At 42.2% G+C, this 18,278-nt stretch overlaps 1 gene segment (V, D, J or C); it reads right to left on the bottom strand.

Annotated features, from left to right (window-relative positions):
- Window positions 1–1,516: 1,516 nt before the first annotated feature.
- On the bottom strand, window positions 1,517–16,706 carry LOC118841714. The segment is given in 7 exon segments: window positions 1,517–1,910; window positions 3,552–3,667; window positions 7,229–7,561; window positions 8,115–8,432; window positions 9,371–9,700; window positions 10,217–10,534; window positions 16,628–16,706. Coding segments are annotated over 7 exon segments (1,488 nt in total).
- Between the last annotated feature and the right edge of the window lie 1,572 nt (window positions 16,707–18,278).

The raw sequence follows: 18,278 nt of genomic DNA, 5'->3' as shown, positions 1-18,278 counted from the left end.
CTATCATCGTTCAATTCTTCCTTGACAGAAAAGGTGACCATTCCTCGTGTAAAAGACACATTACACATTTAAGTCAGTCTAGTTCTTGGTTAAAATAGGAAGCTCCAATGAAACCCACTTTTTTCTTAAGTCTATATAGGATAAGCCTAGACAAAACTTGAAAGTGATCTCAGAGCAAGTATTTGTTGAGCCAGGAAATGAATACTGGAAGAAGATATTTCTTAACAAAAGAGCCACTGACATGGACCAGAACAAAGATGTAGCTAAGTTTGATAGGCAAGGCTTACTATGATCAAACACCTCTGTAAGGGATAATAAGCTCTAAATTCAATGTTTAACAAAAAATTCAAAACATTTCTTTCTCACTGTGGTTTGGGATGTTTGGCTTATGGTGTTCTAATTATGTTTTTATTGCTATACATTCAGAGTTGAGAAGTTATTGTAGGACTATAATAACTTTAAATACCCATGGCTTCCTTAATGATATTTCCTTTTCCAGGTCCTATCTTTAAAGACTGACCATTTGGCTTTCCCAGTATAAAGCTGTGTTGGTAAGCAAAATGGGCTCTTAGCACTTAGTTGGCCTTTGTTCCTTTTGAGTAATTCAGTGTATTTAATTGAGCCTTACTAGGTGCTAAGCCCCAGGCCCAAACCCCTGTTAGGTGTGGAACCTGTGTGGGTGTGGATTGGTGACTGGGGTGGGGCCCAAGGTGGGGCTGGCTAAGGGGAGGTGCTAACTCCAGAGCCATGCCCATCTTGAGTCTTACTAAGTGCTAAGCCCCAGGCTCTAACCCCTATTAGGTGTTAACCTAACCTATGTGGATATGAACCTCCCAGGGTCCTAAAGAAAGGGGCTAACTCAAGAGCCAATCATAGCAGCCTAAGTTCTGGTAATTCAGATGATGTTTGATGACATCTGAAACCCTATAAGAAGAGAAGACAGAGCCATTTGCGCAAGGGCTCTCACTCGTGATGGTGCTGATGCAGAGACTCTGGCAGCTGTAGCTAAGGAGCCCTCCAGCTTGTAACCCAGATGCTGGGACTTTGTTAAACTCTGGTAACTATGTATTGGGATTTGAATCAGACAAAGTCTGTCTGTTGATGTTTGTACTTTCTTTGTATTTTGTTCTGAAGTTCAGGGTGCTGGATTTTTCCCCTGGACTAAGTGAATGATATTTGTATGCTGAATTAAAAGTAAGCTTGTCAACCCCTTCATGTAGCTTTCCTTAGTTAATCAGATCAAAAGAACCTGTGCTTTTGCAGCATGCTGGTAGCGTTCTTGTTGTTGGGGTTGTGTTGGTCTTACACCCCCACAATAGCTGCTAGCCAGATTGTTGAAACAAAAGCAAAACTGGGTTTTGTGTTTTAGAATAACATAGCCATATATGCATCTCTCACGAATTGAGAGCTTCGCTCAATGAGTTCCCAGGACAGAAAAAGGATGTCAGGGCCTTTTAGAGTCTTTAGTGTTTCTAATAAATGCCATTGTGACAATATAATACACTTTTTTATTTCAAAATGACATTGCGGTCTGTAACAACTTTTAGTTTTTACTAGTTTTGTTAACTAGTAAAATGCAATTAGTTGTGCTTAAGAAATATACATTTCTTTCTTTTACATCCTAATTTAAGGAGGGAGGACATAAGAGAGGTTGCAGGAGGTGAGTACTACATAAAGTAATAAAAAGATGTGGGAAAACCACATAGAAATCAAAAGTTAAGCCCTCCCTCCTTCCCTCTCCATCACCCCCACATGCTTGGGAGCCTCTTGGTCTTCCAAGAATAGTTGAAAAGGTGAATTGTATCAATCAGCAGGGGGAGCATGGCTCAGGCCTTCAGGGAATTATGCCTTCTTTTGGTTCAAGCTCTTTGTTTTCAGATGTTTGTCTTTCAAGCACGAATTTATTTCACCTGTGAATAATAAAGAAACAGCAAAGTGTAAGTGTGCTAGACCTGAGGTTAGGAAGACCTACATCCAAATTCCACCTTAGCCTTACTAGCTATGTGACAATATGTAGGCCATTTTAATCTCTCTGAGATTTAGTTTCTTCATCTATAAAATAGGGCAGGTACCTGTGGTATCTACCTCATGATATAATTTATATGGGGCTCTTTGCAAATGTCAAATATTATTATTAATAATAATAATAACAACAACAACAACAACAATAATAATAAATGCTTTTTCTCTTAACCATTTTTGGGAAAGAATATCAGAGTCAAAACTTGACCTGTGTGAATCCACTGGGGATAGTTTGGAACAGGGGTAGGGAACCTGTGGCCCCAAGTCCACACATGGTCCTCAAGTATAGCCCTTTGACCAAATCAAAACTTCAGAGAACAAATCCCCTTAATAAAAGGGTTTGTTCTGTAAAACTTAGACTCAGTCAAAAGGCCACACCCAAGGACCTAGAAGGCCACAGGTTTCCCACCTCTGGCTTGGAATAATGAAAGTGGTATAGTAGAAATACCACTGACTCTGAAACCAGAAGAACTGAGTTCAAATGACACCTCTGATACTTAATATTGTGTTACCTTAGGCAAGATACTTAACCTCTCTGGGCCTCTATTGCCTCATCTTCAAAATAATGCATTTGCACTAGATGGGTTCTGAGGTCTTTTCCACATACACATGGAGAGATATGTCAAATTGTGCTCCCTACAGGGACCTAAAATTATGACTTTGTTGGCCCAAACATAGCCCGTATATATTTTAGAAATGAGATCTTAAATCAGTAAACAAATATTTGTTAAGCAAGGACTATATGCCAGGTACTGTGCTAAGCACTAATGATACAAAAAGGCAAAAGACAATCCCTGCCCTCATGGAGCTCCAAATCTAATGGAGGAGACAACAAGCAAACACATATGTATAAACAATATATGTAGGTACATGTATACATATAATAAATTAGAAATAATTAATAGATACAAGGCACTAGAATGAAGAGGGGTTGGGAAATGGTTCCTGAAGAAGATGGGATTTAAATTAGGACTTAAAGGAATCTAGGGAAGCCAGTAGATGGAGATGTAGAGGGAGAGCATTCCAGACACAGGAGAAAGACAGTGAAAATGCCTAGAGTATGTAGATGCAATGTTTGGTTCAAGGAACAGTAAAGAGGCTGGTGTCACTGGATGGAAGGATATGCAGGGGACTGTGAGGTACAAGAAGACTGGAAAGTTACACACCTTATATATAAGATACAATACAAGACTACTTACAGAAAACAATGAGCAAATAGACATGAAGCACAAAACAGTCAAATGAGCGTGACAGCAAAATAAGAAACACGTTTGAGTAAACTGTAATTTATGGCAGTGAAATATGAAGTGCTTACAGTAATAAGCATGCAATATTTAAATGCAAGACACATTTCACATTAGAAATCTCTAGTGTCATTGCCTAAATACATGTGTGACTACATTTCAGGTTTATCTGAATACTTAATAACTTAATAAAAACATCATAACTTAATTAAAAAGAAAGAGTGCCCATATCATACTTCCTTGGGCACATGCTTGTTCAAACTGTATGTATCCTTGTCCTTTTACCTTGAACAAAGTGACTGTTGTACTGTAAAAGAGACTCAGCAGGAAGAGGACAATGAATGTAGAGGCTGTTGTCCACAGGTTCTCAAATCCCTCTTCTTCAGCATTAACTTCCCCTTCTTTATGGGTTTTGAATGATAGAGAACAGAAAGAGCAGTGTTAGATTCAGTCACTGTGGGGCAGGGACTAGACAGAAGATTTTGCTACTTGGGAGAGGCTATTAATGGGAGTAAATCGCTAAAGAGGTGTCTCTTAGATGTTTTTTCTTTAAGGGTGACATTTTCTAAAGGGAGTCTATGGTCCTTGCCCCAGGAACAGAGATAGGTATCTAGGAGTAGGATGGTTGTGAGTATGGAAGGAGCCAAAAACTTGGAAAAATACAATTAAAACATGTTCAGGAAAACTTAGTGTGACAAGAAATGCAGAGGAGGAGATGAAAATGCGTTTTCAAAGGGAAACTTTCTCTGCATTCTCACAAGGATCCCTATATAGTGCATAAAGTCACTATTTAAAAATGAATTCTGGTTGAAAATGAATTCTGAGAGTGATTTGACCCTGTGTGACACTCTTATGGATGATCAGAGCAGTGAGAACAGTGGGATCAATAATAGAAAGGAAGCAAGAGAGAGAAAGATGATGACAATTAATACAGGTCATAAATGTGAGAGATGAGTGCATTTATGTGTAAGTATATGTGCATGTGCGTATCTATGCATTTATTCCTGCTATTTAAAATCTTAGTTTAGGATTTTCCTAGTTCATCTAGGCTCTTAGGTACAAATTCCACCTGTTCTTATTTGGATCTGAAATATCTTGAGATGAATATGGTCCTCAAATTTTCTTAAAAGACTAAGTTTTGGAAGACAGGAGTAATATGGATGCAAACTCTGAATTGGTGGCAGGGGATGGGAATAGAGGAATTAAGAGTTTAATGAATTATGGTTGATTTCAAGACTCTCGTTTCCTAATCTCATTATGAAAGACATTTTCTTTGGAGAATCAAGGGTTGAAAAGAGGATCTGCCCTGGGGAAAGTGAGCACAGAACTCACTGCAGCCCACTGTGGGAGAAAATGAGTCAAAGTGTTAGATAGGAGATATCTTAGTGTTTTTCCCATCATAACAGGCCCCATGCGACCCCTATCTAGTTGTCCAAAACAAAAGGAGTAGAATGTAGTTGGAATCTATTGTGCTGGTTGAGGATGTCTTTCCATGACCATGTAAGTCTGGGGCAAATAAAGAAACTGAAACTAATGATTGATGATAGCACCTTCCATTTCCTTCTCCCCACTTCAGTCATGGTTGAAGGCTAAACTGGTAAACAATACTTGGACCATAAAGCTGCTCAGGACCTGGAAATGTATGGAGAAGGATAACATCTCAACATTCAAACTAAAGACTATACTAGGATATACTGTTATCTTAATAACACCATTGGGATGCTGTAATAAGGCATCATTTCTATTGTTTACTGCTTCTCAGTTTCTGTTATCTCTATTTTTCTCAATCACATTTCTGTAGCATAACTTATTTCTCTCAGCTTTTCAACAGGAAATAAGATTTCTGTCTATGTCTGTGTATGTAAGCTAAAAGGATTTCACAGTTTTATTTTTCCTTAAGAACTCATGATTACACAGAAGGAAGGCTCTGAAGTCCCTCCTGATTCTATGTTTAGACCACACTACACATCAACACTCATTGCTGATTATTACTGAGGAAAAAAGAGCCTGATCTCTTGGAGAAACTGAGGTTGGGTTACATAAATTGAGACATCCTATAGCCTTAATTTTGCACAAGATGTTCAGGTGCTTCTGCTATAATGAAATTGAGCTTGGGGTAAAGGTTCCACTGGACTCTTGGGGAATTTAGATTTTCTTTCTGAGTTCCCAAGGACAGATCTGAGATGCGCTTAGGTATAGATTTATTTGGAGATTTCAGAGAAGAAGATTAGCTAGGAAAGCAGAATGGTTTTTCTGGCTTCTGTGCTATTCAGACAAATTAGAGAATATTGATTTTCTACATAAAAGTAAATATTTTTTGTAGGTCAGCATATCAACTTCATTAGGGTCAGATGTCCTCTAGGTTGCCTGGACCTGCATTTTGCTAAGATGAATGTGTCTTAGGGCAGAAGAAAGATTTCAAAAAGAGTCCTCATAGGAAATATTAATTTTGCCTTAATTAACTATTGCATCCCATGCCCAAGTGTATGTTACTGTGTTTGGACTTCTATCATTGGACAGCAGGCAATTTCTAAATAAGTTTTCTCTTCTCTCCTCACGTATAAGCTCCATTAGAGCCATAAGTTCTTTGGATAAAGTGTCATTGGTCTTTCTGGAGCCACCTGAAATTCTATCCTCATATAGCTTCTGATAAGGAAGCCAGAAGGGTGGGCTTATTCAAATGGGGTCCCTTAGATATTTCTCTTTGATATTTCTCTTTTCTCTTTGCTGTTTCTCTTTCCTCTTTGATATTTCTTTGAAAAGGTGACCCATGGTTCCTTCCATGGAGATCATTCAACAAAGTCACATTTGGCATCAACTCTACCCTCAGTCTTAAATATTGGCCTTTTATTCTGGTTCTATCAACTTGTACTCTTTGAATGAGATGTACTTACCTGGGGCAGACACTAAAGGCCTAGATCAGGATCATTGGGTATAGGTTATACTGGGAGAGGAAATGGAGGCATTGTTTAGAGCTGACCTATTTTCTTAGGTCTGGAAATACTCATCCCTGGGACATTGAGTCCCACTCCCTTGGACATGAGGAGATGAAATAGCTAGGTTTCCATTCAAAGCCCAAACTGGGGAATTAAAGGGACTGCTCTGAATGATCAGTGGAACAAGGGGTTCTGAATTCTATAGCACTAAGCTAAGGTATGGATTTAAAACAACTGAGGCCATTATAAGAGGCATTGCTTCCTTTCCTCTCTCTCCCAGAGGACTGAATATTTCAAGTGAAAAAAAATGCACATTATACCTACTAAGGGATAAAATGATGTCTTTGGCTGAAAAGTCCATGGATCTCACATGATAGTAGACTTGTCAAAATTCTCCAAGTGCTTATGCTTCCCTTCCAGGGAAGGGGTTTCCACTGACTTAGTCTAGTGATGGTGTGTGTGTATGTGCATGTTTATGTGCCTGTGTATCCATACATGCACGTGTTATCAGCTTTGTTTCTGCCAAAACTTGTTCTGGAGAACTAAGAAACAGGAATTGCATTTTTAGCGTGGGGTTGAAGTGTGGAGTAAAGTTGGGGAGAGGTGATCAGGTTGGGTGAGGGAGGCAAGGCCTAAGCTGGTGTTTGCGTGTGTGTGTGCATGCATGCGTGTGTGGGTGTGTGTAGGCAAGTAATTTGAGGAGTGAGATGAGGGAAAGGGGTCAGGAAAGGAATGCACAGTCAGATACCATTGTTTGCTGCAGAACCAGAACCAATGCCTCTTTGTAAAGGTGATTTTTTTTATTTCTAATTTTTATAAAATGCAGTATCTTATTTCAGTCACATGATCTTATACACTCCTTTGGGGAATTCAGCTGGCACAGAAGCCCCCAGAATTTGCCCCATGAATGAGCTAGATGGCGAAAGTAGGACTTGTAGGTACAATAAAAAGAGGCTACACCCTCTCAGTAGCAGGTATTGCTTGCATCAGACAGCACAAGGGAGACATTGACTAAGGTGGGTTTACCAGTGGACTTGTCCACGGTCTTCTCGGTCACTGACAAGGGCAGTGCTTCATGAACCACCACACAGGTATAGGAATCCCCTGCATTCCAGTTCTCTTCAGACACTGTCAGGGTGCTGTGAGAGAAGTAGAGACCAGCTTTCTGGGGCTCCTGCTGGGGGCTGCTGGTGACATATTTCTCTGAGGGTATAGGCTGTCCTTTGTGCCGCCACTGGACAAACACATCTGCTGGGGAAAAGTCCCTCATCAGGCAGGTTAAGGTAGCTGCTTCCCTCAGGGTTAGCTCCTCAGGAGCTGGAGGCAACAGATAGACAGCTGGTGCGTGCATGACAGCCCCTGTAAGCAAAGAGGTTATTGGATGAGGTAGGCCTGAAAATGGAAGGTGTGAGAGTAGAGAGCTCATAATCACAGCCTAAAAGCATGACAGGAGTCGAGGGAGGAAAGTCTTGTGGTGAGTCTGGGGTCTAGTAAGAGAAAGTTGGAAAGAGGCTCCTGGGTCCTCTGAAATCCCAGAGACAGTTATGTGTAATGGGGCTCATATTGAAAAATTATCTCAGTCTTTCCCAGTAATCCAAGGGCAACATGTGGAAGGACAGGAATAAGAGTAGGAAGGAGGAATAAGAGGGAGAGGAAGAGCTGCCGTAGGAAGACCTTTTGTAGTTTGACTTTGCTGCTTTTGCCCTAGGGATAAAAGACTTGGGTCCTCTGGGTTGGTTTTCCTAGATTTAGGCAAATGACTTCAAAGTTTTCCCAGAGACTTCACAAGAGTTTAAAGCCCCCAGGTCACATGGCCTCCAAGATAGTATCATCTGACCCTGGATGGGCCAATTGCAGGGTTCAAGGGAGGGAGGAAAGATGACAAGAAGGAGGAGAAAGTAGGGACTCTTACCCTGTTGCTTAAAGATTTCTTTCTTCAGAGGAACAGGATGGTTAGGATGAATCACGGTGCATTTGAATATTTCCCCTGCATTCCAGTCCTCTGCACAGACTGTGGCTTCTCCCTCAGCACTAAAGGTGCCATTGAGGTGGCTGAGGGACAGCTTAATGGTAGTTTCCAGAGGCTGTCCATTTGCACGGGTCCAGGTAATATTTGGATTTTGAGCAGTGGGAAGGTTTGTGACTAGACAGGTTAATTTGGCAGATTTGGTAACAAAGATGCTTGCAAAGGTGGGGGCGATGGCAAAGGCTTCACTGGGTAATTCTGGGCCTAGGTTAAAGGAAAAGTTATATTTAATTTCTGAGAAGAGGCAAATTGAGACAAAATTATACTGGCTCTACAAATGCCAGTAGTGTTTACTATAGATCTCTCCTTCTTTTCCCTTAATCTTCTCCTCCCCTTTAACACCTTCTCCTTCTTGCGTACTTGCTATGGGTTTAAGTGCCTTCATCTTTTTGATAAAGTGGCAAGCAATCTGAGCTTATAGATATAATAAGTTCTACAGAGCTCTTTGGAACTGCTCTTCCAGGCAGCTGTTAACTTCAGTCATCTCTAATGGAATTTCCCATGTTCCTCCTGGTCCCCAGGAAGCCCATTCCTACCTTTACTCAGTGACCAATGCCAAAGATTGTTGAGCAATGCTCCTAGGACTCCCTTTCTTATGTATAATCTAACGACTCATGCTGCAGTATGCTTCTATTTCCTTTCATTCATTCCTCATGAAAGAAAGAGAATGTGAATGTTTTCCAACTGGAGAGAAGATTTAGAATTATTTTTCATGCACTCTTCCCCCAGGTGCCCCCATACAAGCAAATAAAGAGAAAGGGATCCTATTAAGCATCACTGATCTCAGCCACTTATGAGACAGGATGAGAAGTGGTTAAGTAGCCATCATAGTGTTTGAGGCTCTTGGAGAAACCAGATTCATGTTTAGCAGAGCTGATCTCAGTCCCAGGTGGGTGATGATCAGATCACTAGGACCAAAACCTTGATATTTGGAATCTATATTTTCAGCACTCTAAGGGTCTTTCTGGGCATGTTGGCCCATCTTTCCTCTGGGTCCAAGCCCTGAGCTAGGAAGGCTTTCCTGGGGAATAGTACTTCTCTGGGGCTCTCCTATAAATAGGTCCATTAGGTAGAACCTCAGGAGTGAGAAGGCTGGGAATTCCAACTCACTTCCAAAGAGTTCCACCCTGAGCATTACTTACCCTCACTGAAACAGGTTGAGGAAACATTCTTCTGGAATTGGGCCCCTTCGTGTTCTACACGACAGGTGAATGTATTTTGGCTGAGCCAGTCATTCTCATTGATAGTCAGGCTGCTTTGTAGGAGATAGGTCCCAGAGCCATCAGGTAGGACTTGACCTGTAGAGATACCTGACAGAACTGGCCTGCCCTCTTGAAGCCATGTTAACTTGATCTTATTCGGCCTGAAGTTGGTGGCTTGACAGATGAGCTTGGATGTTCTTGGGCTAGAGCTGGAGAATGCATCACTGGGCGGGATATACACAGTCACATTAGGGGAATTGATGATGTGATCTGGATAGGAACACAAGCCAGGAAGGGGGGAGGAGTTAGAACCCTGTCACAATGGGGCACAATTAAACAAAAGAAAGCTTTTGCTTTTCTAGCTTTGCCCATCTGGAGAAGGCCCCTCCTTGCTTGGTCCCCTTGAATTTCTGTGCCTGGTTTCTTTCACTAGCATGATTCTGAGGATAGAAAGAAGCTTGGAATAGAGGGATAAGCATCTAGAATGGAGATAGGCCCAATAGCTCCCTTAAATCAGATCTCTTCTTTGAGCCCATTATAGCTTGGGAGAAGCACGGGCAAGTATATGGGTCTATGTGTATACACTTTGGTGTGTCTATATATTTGTTGTGTATTTGTATATGGGTTTATGTTTGTATATAAAATGCTTATGTGTGTGATATACATTTTGTGCTATCTGCTGGGATGTTTTGTTCCCCTCAAAACTTCAGGCTAGTTCTGCTTCATGGAACCAAAGCAAGAGTAGGGAGGAGAAAAGAGATAAAGGAATTGTACTTCAGGTCTTACCTCGAAGTGGAACTTGAACTTCTTTGTCGCCTCTGGGATGACGGGTCTTACATACCAAGTAGCTATCTTCTCCTTGGAAGGCATCATTGGCATGGAGGATCACTTGTGAGGTGGCTGTGTATGTGCTGCCTCTCATAAGGGATGGGAAGATCTTTAAATCTGTGTTACTCACGGCACTTCGGTTTTGGTAGCTCCAGGAGAAATCAATGGAATCAGGTAGAAAATCCTTAGCCAAACAACCCACAGCCACAGGGGCATCTTTCATTTGAGAACTCCAACAGGAGGAGAGGGAGAAGAGATTTGGTGCAGCTTGGGTAGCTGAAGAGAATAGAGGAGGACAAAACAGAAGGAAGAGGAAGAAAGATGTTAAAAATGAAAGCCTTTCAGGAGGCCCGAAACCAAAGCAGAGGAAGAAAGGCTAATTTTCTTGTCTGTAAAGTTATAGGTGAGAAGCTGGCGCAGGCTAAATGCAGTGAGCTGATTATCCAAAGTTCTCCAGATAAGTGTATATCGTACCTTTTTCTTCATGCATCCTGTGCATATGCCCCATTTTCTGATCATCCACCCTGAAAAGGAGCTAGGCACCATAGTACAGACTCCTTATGAGGCTTTGCATCAAATCAAAAGACGAAGCAGCATTGCCAGTGAGGGCACCACACATAAAGATGCTTATTTCTGTATACATGAGCCCTAGGGAAATCCCAGCCCTGAAGACTCTCATCTAAATAGGAAAATTTAATCAGGGGTCTGTGAACTTTAAAAAAATATTCATCGTAGTTGTAATTTTACAGATTTTATTTTATGCATTTTACTTTAAGAAGTTCTTGGATATCACCAGACAAAGAGGCCCATAACTCAAAAAACATTAAGAACCCCTAGAATCCTGCAGTGAGAGAAGGTCAGTGTTGGTCAGTGCCAAAGTAGAGCTCTTGTATGAAAAAAGTTAAGCTCTGTCTGGTCTGGGGCTATCTTTTCTACTACTCTAGCCATGTTCTCAGGTCACCCAAATTCTTAGGCTCCACTTTACAGAGAGAGAGAAGCCAGACTCTCTAGGTTAAAATCTGTCAGCTGGTAGGAACACCATTCTCCATACCAAAAGGAGCTTTTCACTTTTCATTGATCAAATTAAGCCTGAAGTTCTAGTTGTACAAGGCTGGAAAAACTAGTCACCCACCTGTGGAGAAAAACTCCTTCCTGGCTAAATCTAGTTCGTGTGTGTGTGTGTGTGTGTGTGTGTGTGTGTGTGTGTGTGTATGTAGTGGAGGGGGGATATTTAGTTCTCCAGAGCCTTCTAATCCCCAGAACCAAAAATGTAACATCTTTTTAGACAAATAGAAAAGAGAGCTGACTTATCATTTCAAGGTCTCAGTACTGAGGAGGCAGGCCCCTGTGATGAGAGTAAAAGCCCTATAGGAGCTGGCCTAGAACATGGGCTTCATGCACAACTCATCACCAAAGCTCTGTGAGTATGGAACAAAATAGCTCAGTTCTAGAGGGAATTCATGGACAGACTTGGTTAAAATAAGACCAGCCTCAGTAAGGGGATCACCATCTCAGCTCAGCTTAGCTCACCTTTTACTAGGGCATCTCCACAAAGTAGCCCTGGATAGCTTTTGTATCGGCTGACTCAAACTCAGTTCTTTCTAGCTCAGCCTATTTCAATCCAGTCTAGAAAAGACCAAGAATGGCCCCAGACCATCCAGTACAGCTTCAGCATGGGATCAGTTAGCCTACCTTCTTGTTTAGCTCTCAAGCACATTGGTCAGTTTGGGCTCAGCCTAAATGTACCCGATTCCAACACAGGGCCAATTTAGAAAAGCCTCAGCTCAGTTCAACTCAGCTTACTGGGTAGGGCAATAGTTTTTTGGGCTAATTTTAGCCCTAGTCCAGCTCAACTCAGTTCCACTAGGATGTGTGCATGGATCTGAACGAGCTCAGTCCAACTCATTTGAGCTTATTTTTAGCCCCATAGAGTACCAATTGTAGTCCAGCTCTGCTGTAGCAAATAGTCCTTAGTCACTAGCCCTGGCCTAGCTTAGCCAAGGCCTGTTCTAGAAGAGGATCAGTATGAACCAGTCTAGCTTCCCAGGGTTTCAGGATGAACTATTCTTAGCCTGCCTTCCACCCACTGAACCCCACCTCAGGAGGGGATCTATATAGATCAACCACCAGTCATACTCAGCTCACTTCCAGGGAGGGGTCAGTAAAGATCAGTTCTAGCTCAGTCTTAGCTTTAGAACCCAGCCTAACCTTAGTCCCAGGCCCAGCCCAAGTTTAGGAGGGAGGGAAAAGTGGATATCAGTCTCCAGTTGGCTCAGTAGGAAATTAGTACATGTTAACCTTGGCTTAGACCCAGCCCGATCTCCAGCCCAACCCCTTTGGCCTGAAGGCTTACATAAGTTGTGACCTCAGCTCCAGTTTTGCTCAGTCAGTTGTAGTTCTGGCTCACCCCCATTCCTGATTGCAACTTTAGCTCTATCCCTAACTCAGCCTGAGCTGTAGTGGTCAATTCCAGTGGTCAATCTTAGTTCCAGTCCCAGTCCCAGCTGTTGCTGCAGTTCCAACTCTTACCCCAGTAAGAGTTACCCTTAGGTAGGTAAGTTACCCCTTAACCTAGTCCCAACTTTACCTCATGTCTAGGACAGCTAAGTGGAAAAGGGAGAGAGAACTGGGCATGTAGTCAAGGACGACTTATCTTTCTGAGTTCAAATCCATCCTCATATAATTACTAGCTCTGTGACCCTGGGCAAGTCACTTAACCCACGCAACCCACTCAGTTCCATCATCTGTAAAATGAGGTGGAGAAGGAAATGGCAAATTACTCCAGCACCTTTGCCAACAAAATCCCAAATGGGGTCACAAAGAGTTGGACACACCTGAACAACAAAACTAGCATCAGCACAGCCTCAGCTCTTGCTCCAGCTCTTCTGAAAAGTCCTGGCTGTAGCTCAGCCTCAGCTTCATCCCCAGCTCTTGTTCTTCCATAGCCCCAGCCTGGCCCAAGCTCTGGCTTCAACTCCACCTCCAACATAAGCTCAGTGAGACCTCTAGCTCCAACATAGGCTCAACTCTACTATTAACCCCAGACCAAGCTCTGGCTCAGCTCCAGATCCAACTCATCATCATTTTACCTCCAGTTCTACCTCTATTTCTAGCTCAACTATAGCCCCAACTCTAGTAGCCCTAGATCTTGTCTGCCCCCATCTTTGGCATCAGTTCATTCACATCTCCAGCCCCAGCTCTAGCAATCCTCAGTAAAAGCTCTAACCCAGTTCCAGTTCCTATTCAGTTCTACTTCTGGCTCTAGGTCAGCCCCAAACTCAACTCTAACTCAACCAGATCCAGCTCTAGCTATAACTCATTCCAAGGCCCATCTTTAGCTCTCGTTCAGTTCAGCTTCAGCTCTAAGACACCCTCAGTAAGGGCTCTAGCTCCCTTTCAGTCCTGTCTCTAGCTTAAGTTCAGCCCCAGCCCTGGCTCAGACCCAGTTACAATTCTATATCAGTCCCAGCACTAGCTCAGATCCAGCCTCAATCCCAGTTCTAGCTCAGTGCCAGCCCCAAATCAAGTTCTAGCTCAGCCCCTGTTCTAGTTTCAGCCCCAACTGTAGCTCAGCCCCAGCCTCAGCCCCAGCCTCAGGTCTAGCTCAGCCCCAGTCCCAAACCCAGCTCTAGCTCAACCCCAGTCCCAAACCCAGCCCTAGCCCCAGCCCCAGCCCCAGCCCCAGCTCAGCCCCAGCTTTAGCGCCAGCCTCAGCTCCAGCCCCAGCTCTAGCTCTAGCTTAGCCCCAGCCCCAAACCCAGCTCTAGCTCAGCCCCAGCCCCAGCTCATCCCCAGCCCCAGTCCCAGCTCAGCTCAGCCCCAGCCTTAGCCCCAGCCCCAGCTCTACTCAGTTCTGGCCAGCCCCAGCTCTAGCTCAATCCTTGCCAGCTTTAGCTCTAGCTCTGCCCCAGCCCCAGCTCTAGCTCTAGCTTAGCCCGAGCCCCAAACCCAGTTTTAGCTCAGCCCCATCCCCAACCCCAGCTCTAGCTCAGCCCCAGCCCCAGCTCATCCCCAGTCTCAGCCCCAGCTCAGCCTCAGCCTTAGTTCAGCCCCAGCCCCAGCCCCAGCCCCAGTCCCAGCTCAGCTCAGCCCCAGCCTTAGCCCTAGCCCCAGCCCCAGCTCTACTCAGTTCTGGCCAGCCCCAGCTCTAGCTCAATCCTTGCCAGCTTTAGCTCTAGCTCTGCCCCAGCCCCAGCTCTAGCTCTAGCTTAGCCCGAGCCCCAAACCCAGTTTTAGCTCAGCCACATCCCCAACCCCAGCTCTAGCTCAGCCCCAGCTCCAAACCCAGCTCTAGTTCAGCCCCAGCCCTAGCTCTAGTTCAACCCCAGCCCCAGCCACAGCTCAGCCCCAGCCCCAGCTCTAGCTCAGTCCTGGCCAACCCCAATCTCAGTTCTAGTTCATCTCCAGGCCCAACCCCAGTTCCAGCTTAGCCCCTGCTCTAGTTTCAGCCCCTGTTCTAGCTCTAGTTCAGCCCCTGCCCCAAACCCAGCTCTAGTTCAGCCCCAGCCCCAGCCCCAGCTCAGCCCCAGGCTCAGCCATAGCTCAGTCCTGGCCAGTCCCAACCTCAGTTCTAGCTCAGCCCCAGTCCCAGCTCTAGCTCTAGATCAACCCTAGCCCCAAACCCAGCTCTACCTCAGCCCCAGCCCCAGTTCCAGCCCCAAGCTCAGCCCCAGGCTCAGCTCAGCCCCAACCCCAGTCCCAGCTCAACCCCAGCCTCAGCTCAGACCCAGCCCCAGCTCTAGCTCAGTCCTGGCCAGCTCCAGCTCTAGCTCAGTCCTGGCCAGCTCCAACTCTAGCTCTAGCTCAGCCCCAGCCCTAGTCCCAGGCTTGACTACAGGCTCAGCCCTAGACCCAGTTCCAGCCTTAGCTCTGACTGTACCCCAATTCAACCTAAGCTCTCATTCAGCCTCAGTTTCAGCTCAGCCTCACCTCCGGGTTCAGCCTCCTCTGTCCTTCTATTTGAACCCTGGCTCTAGTTCAGCCCCAGCCCCAGCTGTGTCCCTAGTTCAATCCAAGCTCTAGTTCATCCTGAATTCCAGCTTAGCCCCAGTCCCAGATTCATCTGCACCTCATCTCTGTTTTAGCCTCACTTAGAGTTCAACTCCAGTTCCAGCCTAACTCTAGTTGAACGTTAGACTTAGTAAGAGGTAAGCGTAGACTAGTCTCAGCCTTATTTAACACTCAGCTTCATTTTTCTCCCCTCAGGTCAGTAGGGTGGACAAGTCTCACCTCACTTTACCTCAGTCCAGCCCAGCTGCATTTAGCTCAGCAGAGCAGGGAATCATTATAGATTAACCCTTGTACTACTCAGGTCATTTGGGGGTGTTTGGGGAAGAAGGAGAGGAAGTAAGTATAAATGGTCTTCTGGGGCTTGCATCAGCCAAACCCAACAGTATCTTCCCATACCAATTCAACAGAATCACTCCAACCTCATGTTTCCCAATCTACCCTTTGTCAGTTTCATTCTCCATTCTAGCTCTTTTTGCCTTAAATCTTGTAGCCTAGCATTGATCTGCACATCCTTTTCTCATGACTACCTGTCTGCATCCAAACTCCTGAAGCCATAGCTCTGCATGCTCCAATGTTTCTTGTCACATGGTGACAATCTCTCTAGGCAACTTTCCAGAATAGGCATAAAAATTCTCATTTGAACTTAAATATTCTCAAAATTGAAAAAAATGAAAATTCTACAATGATTTATAATTTACAATATCATTAACGTTAAGTGTTTTCTGACCTGTGGCTGTGTAATAATAAACAATATTTATATGAACAAAGAAATAATTGGAGATGTTCTTTCCTTAGGGAAAGACCATCAAGTAGATCTGTGGTGAGAACATTATCTTAGAGGCTTAAATTCCACGTTTTATAATTTAAAATGAATAATTTTGTTTCAAATGAATTCTCTATCAATGAAATGATTTCATAGAATATAGAAAATATGCATTATCTAAATTTGCTAAAGTGCTATTTAAAAGCAATTCTACTTTAATAAAAAACTACTAATGTCGCACTTTAAAAAGATTGGTCATAGAAATATTAATGCATAATTTAGCTTACAACTATAAAACTATTGAAAATATTGTATTTAACTCACAAAATTTATAACTAGTATATAATTCAGAAGAAATCAATATCATCTTTCAGCTACTTAATAAGGAAAGATTAGTAGATACCCTCATTACAAACTACCTACTATGTCTTTATTTCATAAGCAGGTACTCAATAAATGTTTACTGAAATGAATTAAAATTCTACTTTGTGCATAAAATAAAAATATTTTCTTTTAAACCAAGAAAAAGTAACTGATAACAAGTAGAAGACTAGGTAAAGAATAAAGTGGGCAGCAGCCAAAGCTGTTTTTCTTACCTAGTAGGTGACCAGTTACTGGAAGGTACAGCTGAGCATCTTGCCATTCAAAATCTGATCCCATTCTATAACCAATGCTTTTGTTGGTTTTTAGTGTTTAAACCTTTGCTTTGAATTTCCCAGCTGAGGGCTGGCATGACCAAGAATATGGTACACTTGCATTGAGGGCTTGATGGAGAACAGTCTACACTCCAAATAACAATGTCAGAAGAAGACTGGAATAAACTTAGCACCTTTGGAGGAGTCTGGTTCTCCAGGTAAAGAAGCCCATTCCATTATTATCAAGCAGACTCAGAGTGTTAGTATTTTCTTAAAACTTAATATCTTTGCTACAATCCATACATTTTCTATATAAAAATTTGATTTGACATTTTCAGCTTTGGGTTTTTAGTTTTTTTCATCTAACATTTTAAAATTTTAAAAAAATCCCCAAATTCTATTCAGATTCCACTTAATATTGAATTTAAAAAATTAAAATATGCCAATTGTGTATTTCAATTACTGATATTAAATCTCTTAGAATTTCAAAATGGACATTATTCAATCTCTAATGGAAAAATTTTAAATTGAGTAAAATCTAAAGATAATATTTGAAGTTGAAATGGTTCAAAGTGGATTATTTTAAAACAGAAATCAATCAAATGAAAAATATGATAGATGCATTAGTAAATTATGACATAAACTTGAATTGTTAAGTTTCTTAAATGATTCTTCCAAAACTAAAAAATTCTCAGAGTGAAAAATGATGACTGGAAAAATGAAAAAAAAAAAGAAATCGAAAGAAATAAACATTACTTTCCAAATGTTCATTACCTTCCTTGCCATTAAACAAAAAATAAAAAATGCAAATTACCCAGGTGTTATTTGTCTCAGTGGAACATTTTCAGATATTTTGGACCATGCAAAGCTGCCTAAAACTACTTCCTCTCAACTGAAATATGGAAATGAATCAATCTTTTTTTCTTTTTCCTAGAATAGAAGCTGGTTTCCTGCCACCTGTTTTCCAGACCACTGAGCACCATCTGGTACTTGGTGCCATCTTGGTTCTACCTGGAAGCATTTAATTTATGTTTGGTTATTTCATGTAGAATTGGTTATTTATCATAAAAACTATACAGTCTTGGGGTGAGGAGAACCACAGGTTAACTGTTTGCCATTTCTCATGTGTTGTAATTTTTAAATGTGCTGTTTGTTTTTTTCATATACAGATTTTAAATCTTTCAATATTTAAAAATATCCCTTCATCTCATATGGAAACTTGAAAAGGTTTTTTGAATTCAATCTTAATTAAAAAATATAATATTTAAAGATGAAACATGGTAAACAAGGTTAAATAGATTATTGTTTGAAATTACTTGTGACTCCCAAACAATAATCTAAAATTTAATATTTGAGCGATAATAGTTTTAGTCACTCACAAACTTGATTTTAAGATGTTCATTGAAAAATCTCTCAGCTTCATAGTTACATTCTCTTGGCCTATCCTGTAGGGAACATTTCATATTTCTATAGGTAACATTTAATATTTAATATCTCCCCTTTATTAAAGTAAAAACTAACAAGAGGTCAACTGTTTCAAACAGTTTATAAAGAAACAAATAACAGAATCTAGCAACTCCTAGGAAAACAATTTCTCAATTGCCTGAAGTGG

Source organism: Trichosurus vulpecula, chromosome 3 (genome assembly GCF_011100635.1).
Source record: "Trichosurus vulpecula isolate mTriVul1 chromosome 3, mTriVul1.pri, whole genome shotgun sequence".
Taxonomy (NCBI): Eukaryota; Metazoa; Chordata; class Mammalia; order Diprotodontia; family Phalangeridae; genus Trichosurus; species Trichosurus vulpecula.
This window is presented reverse-complemented; position numbering and strand designations above follow the sequence as displayed.